The sequence below is a fragment of the Parasteatoda tepidariorum genome, chromosome 2, assembly GCF_043381705.1.
Source record: "Parasteatoda tepidariorum isolate YZ-2023 chromosome 2, CAS_Ptep_4.0, whole genome shotgun sequence".
Classification (NCBI taxonomy): domain Eukaryota; kingdom Metazoa; phylum Arthropoda; class Arachnida; order Araneae; family Theridiidae; genus Parasteatoda; species Parasteatoda tepidariorum.
The window spans coordinates 6345586-6350642 of NC_092205.1; the positions used below are offsets into that span (position 1 = coordinate 6345586).

At 29.0% G+C, this 5057-nt stretch overlaps 1 protein-coding gene across 1 annotated transcript in view; it reads right to left on the bottom strand.

Annotated features, from left to right (window-relative positions):
• LOC107454437 (cuticle protein 10.9-like) overlaps positions 1 to 1245 on the bottom strand; it is a 2732-nt gene extending 1487 nt beyond the window's left edge. The window contains exons 1-2 of the mRNA XM_016071636.2: positions 1231 to 1245; positions 634 to 696 (exon numbers count right to left, since the gene is read on the bottom strand). Of these exons, the coding sequence (XP_015927122.1) occupies positions 634 to 696; positions 1231 to 1245 (78 nt within the window). The remainder of the gene's footprint in view (positions 1 to 633; positions 697 to 1230) is intronic.
• Between the last annotated feature and the right edge of the window lie 3812 nt (positions 1246 to 5057).

Below are 5057 nucleotides of genomic sequence, written 5' to 3' on the forward strand. Positions count from 1 at the left end.
GATGCCAGATGCATAAATTCCTTTATATATATATATATAATATTCTATAAGTTACTCATATTATTAATACCTACTGCACCGTATCGGTGTCATAGGTTTAGTTTTTGCCTAAAATGGACCGTACTTTTCTCGATTATGTTTTAGTGGTTCGAAATCAACTTTAACCCCCGAAATCTACTTTTACACCGTTCCCGGTGGTCTCAGCGACGAAAAAACCCAGGTACGATTTGGTTCGACTTATCAATTTTCTTAATTCTTACTCATTTTCTTAACTCTATTTTATTTTATCGATTATTGTTGTGCTTTCACTAGTTCAGTTTATAGAAACACACAATAAAAGTGTTGGTATTAATTTAAGAATCACGTGGTTTCATGTACCTTTCAAAATACAAAATTGATGACGTCATTCCTATTATTAACATTGATTTCATTTGAGATAAACTAACATCGGAAGTCAAAGAAAAATAATTCATAAGAACGTGAGATAAAATTGATTTTTTATTGCTGAATAGCTTTTGAGCTGAATATAGCTTTTTGAAGCTGCAAGATAGAAAACCATACTAAAATAGTATTTAACATATTTTTACATTAATTTTCATATGTTAGTAAAATTTTCAGTTAACGTTTACTTACACCACCATATCCTCCCCATTCAAATGCTACTACTGCACTCACACAAATACTGAGTGTTATCAACTGAAATGGAAACAAAAATGATTTTTTAAGTAAATAATATTATTTAAGACATTATGAAAAATATAGCATCTTAAATTGATGTTGAATAATGGTGAACTAAAAAAAAGTTTTGCTTGATGCAATTTAAGAGCTCCATATTTTACCTCAAACGTGTGAGTTTTATCATTAATTATCTTTTAGAATCATAATACATCTTCCAAATTAAAGCCTATTTTAATATTATGAGGAAAATATCGATAGTTATTAAAATGCAACGACCCATTTTTTTTTTCAAAATTTATATTCTCCTCCTCAACTTTTAATTAATATTCTTTTTTTTAAAAATAAAATTCATAAGGCAGTTTTTGAATAAAAGCATTATTGGTATGGATTACGAGTTCGTAAAAAGAATAAAAAATTTTAATCAGTAGTGAATAGAAAATATTAAGCTCTTTAAATAATAACAAAGCATGAAAGCCAATATTTATGAAGATCATTAAAATTCTTCACAATAACTATAAGAGAGAAATAACAAATTTCAAAGAAACATTTTACCTTTTCTAAGGCCATGGAGATAGTTTTCAGTCACTCCGATTGTTAGATTGTACTTATGGTTACAAGTTTGCCTGCTTTTATACAGAATTCAATTTTTAGTTTCATTTAAATTCCCTAAAAATTCAAAACTTTGTTTCAGTTTTTTAACCTCAATATGATACTGTAATAAAAAAAATTCTCACCCTTGCTTTGAATTAGCATGAAAATTTAATACTTCAATACTTGAAACCAATTTCAACAGACATTGAAATGAATTTAGATTTTTTGAAAATTAAAATTGAGTTACTAAGAAGTGCAAAATATTTTTTGTAGCAAAAAATCTGGGTGGAGCAGTCTGAATGTTAATTTATCTCACGTGAAGCAACAGTAAAAAGTAACAATAATTTTATCAAAATGAGGTAATAGAGAAAAAGAAAATACACAGCAGTTAAAATTCTTTTGACCACTCAAACAATGCATGTATCTATTCTTAAATTCTTTTTAAACATGCAAATGGGAACTTCCGTTCTAGACTTATGTAGCAATTGTGTTCCTTTTTTTTATGAAATGCATGTTGAAATAGCTCTTTTTTATTTCCAATTCAGACGAAAATTAATCCACAGCCTTTATAAATAAAGTTTAAATTTATTTTAAATTTTTCAGAGGTTTATTTTCGAGAAATTCCTTTTACTATAAAAATTCAATGATCATATAAGGGAGACTTGAAACGTAAAAATTGCTAATATTAACATTAAAGTCATTATTTCATAAGTCAATCACGCTCACTATTTTCTTGCTTCAAAATAAAATTTTTATGTGAAAAAAGTCGTTTTCGAAAGGGGTTGTTTTAATTTTACTTTTTACAGATAAACTGAAAAAGATTTTATTTAAAAAAGTTGTATTTCTTTAAAAAACTTATTTATTTGAAGAAACGTCAAGTTTAAAGGGAAAATACCAACGTGGCATCTATTTTACATTTAACATAATAAAAATTTCAATTTTTTTGAAAAAATGGCGAAGTTATTGACTTATCAAATTTATTAAATCCAGTTTTAGTTATCATATGGTGCTAAATATGGACCGAGATAGCCTTAGGTCGAGATCCAAGAGGTTGTGGGTTCGCTTCCTGACGACGATTCCTGTCTTCCCATAACAAATCTCTGCCTCTGGGGGTACGGAATTGGAAACTGATCATGCTCTGGTTCAGGTCAAAATTACTATGGGTGTGTCACAGAGCCCACTCTGTAAAACGGGCTGTGACGTATGTGTGTGACCGGCGTCGAATTGATGGTGCCACTGGAAAACAAGAAGAAGCACACCGCTCTGACTTTGAAATAGGCTTGTCAGTATTGACAAATGGTATACGACAACAACTAATCGTATTAAATCAATCGACTGTTTAAAATTGTACTCAGTACTCTCAACTATATTTTAAATTTACCTAGTTTAAAGCAATTTGTAGGATTATTTATTTTCAGTTATAATTTTTAGATTTGAAAAACTTCTTAATTACTGTAATTTGGTTCAAATTTTTATAAATTATCATTATTGGTGAAAATGGTGAAATCTTTGTCATTAAACGCAGTCCTCTTAAATGATATCTCGGAAATAATTTTCGCATTTATGACGACTCACAAATCTTTGAGCAGCATTTAGTTATTCTTGACTCAAATTTTGTCACGAAATAGCGTTATTAAAAACATTAGTGAAAAAAATATTCTAGAGAGATTACTGTACTGCGTGGTAATAATATTTTTTGTAAAAAAAACAAAACGTAATTCCCGCTAATAAAATCAAAATAAGCGATATTTAAATCATTTAGCGGTAATTTTTTCGTTTATATGTTAAATTTCGGTTTTTCGGTATATGTTAAATTATATGTTAAATTCGGTATATGTTAAATATGTTAAATTTCGGTATTCAGAAATTTCGGTTTTCAAAATTATAGTTCTTATTTTTACATTTAGTTAAAAATACGAAACCCTAAAGTAAATTTAACGGAATAAATGTTTTCTATGCCCAGCTCTAAGGCATGCTGATAAAATTGGGAAATTTTATAAAATTTTACAAATTTTAACGCATTTTAAAAACCAATATTTTATTGCTAATTTTACTAAAATTATTACCAAAGACCTGCAGTGAATATTTCCCAGCTTTTTGATGCTCCCATAGAACCAGAAACACGGAAAATTTAACCGTATTCTGTTAGTTCTGATACTTTTTTTCTTAGTGTTTGACAAAAGGTGAATATTCAAATACTTATCAAAATATTTCGCCTCTTGTGCTCCATCTTTCCTTTTTCATCTGAAGTGTAAGAATTATTGGTAACTTTTTGAAAAACTTTAGTATTCTTTCAGATGCCAGATGCATAAATTCCTTTTACCTGCCTCACGCATTTCCACTTGAGCAATTACAATAATGTTACAACTACATTGTTATAAAGGTAACATTGTAACAAGTACACCCACTCTCGCTATTTAAAAACTTCATTCCCTGCTTAATAGGCATTCTCAACTCAAATTGAAATCAGTCATGATGCCTTATTTTATGATGGGGTAAAATAATGACGCTATAATAATTACTTAATGATTTATTTTATAATCAATTCATCTGAGTATGAAAAGGATTACTTTAAAAGGATTTTAAATAATTAGCCTGTAAAATAATTTCAATTTCTTGAGGGGGCAAATTTGGTGTCCTAAACACTTTCTCTAACGAGGACGGGTATAAATTACCATTTAGTCATATAAGCATAACCAATTAACCATTTTATTGAAGTTGTAATTCTTATTTTTATCACTAAATACCCTTTTCCCTCTCTCATACTAATCAGTTAATTCTAATTAATGACGTTTTTTCTATTACGGTACTGAACCAGGCACGCTACCTGAAATTTACGGACCCAGTAATTTAGTGAAGGGTGTGGAGTTGATACCGAATGTTATTTTTTTTGGGGGGGGGGGGTTAAATCCGGTGTCCCCTAAACATCTTCTCTGTCGATGACGGGGATATAAATTATCATCTAGTTATACAAGCATAACTAATTAACTATTTTATTGAAATTGTGATTCCTATTTTTACCACTAAATCCACTCATTTATTCAATTTTTTATAAGAAAAAATTTTCTTACACGCCTAATTAGTGGGCCTACATCCTATTACTGGATGTCGAATATTGAAAAAGCTTGGACACCTGTAATTTGGCCTGAAATATATTTTGAATTTCTTTTAGATGGATCCACCATATACATAATCATACAGGGTATACGAAAAGAAATCAATAATCTTAAAAAGTCAATTAAGAAACAAATCGATAAAAATAGATGTAGGCATTTCTGCAGTCAGCTAGAGCAACAGAAAATATTTATTATTGTCATTATTAAAATTAGTTTAATAGTTTGTCAACAGAGGGCACTGCTGTTTAGAAACTATAAAATGATATTCATTTTTGCTGAAAATATATGTACTGTTTTTTGATAGTTTTACTTTCTGAATTCATCACCTAGTTGATACAAATCTAGACACACAATATGGCAAAAAAGAAATCTTATTATATTGCTTTTGTTAACCTGCCTTAATTTATCAACAAAATTTTGTCTCATGTTTTTCTAGCGCAATGTGTATAACTGTTTTCCTTTAAAATGTGGATAAAATACATTGGAAAGCCTTTTAATGCCCAGCCACAGCTTTAAAAATATACTATGTGTTGACATAAGATCAAAACATGAATATTAATAAAATAGCTCCTAAGCATGAATCGCCTATGATACAACTATTTTTTGCAAGAAGATAACCACCGTTCTTTTTTTTAAAAAATGAAGGAAATGCTTGGTGCAAAAGGAAAAACG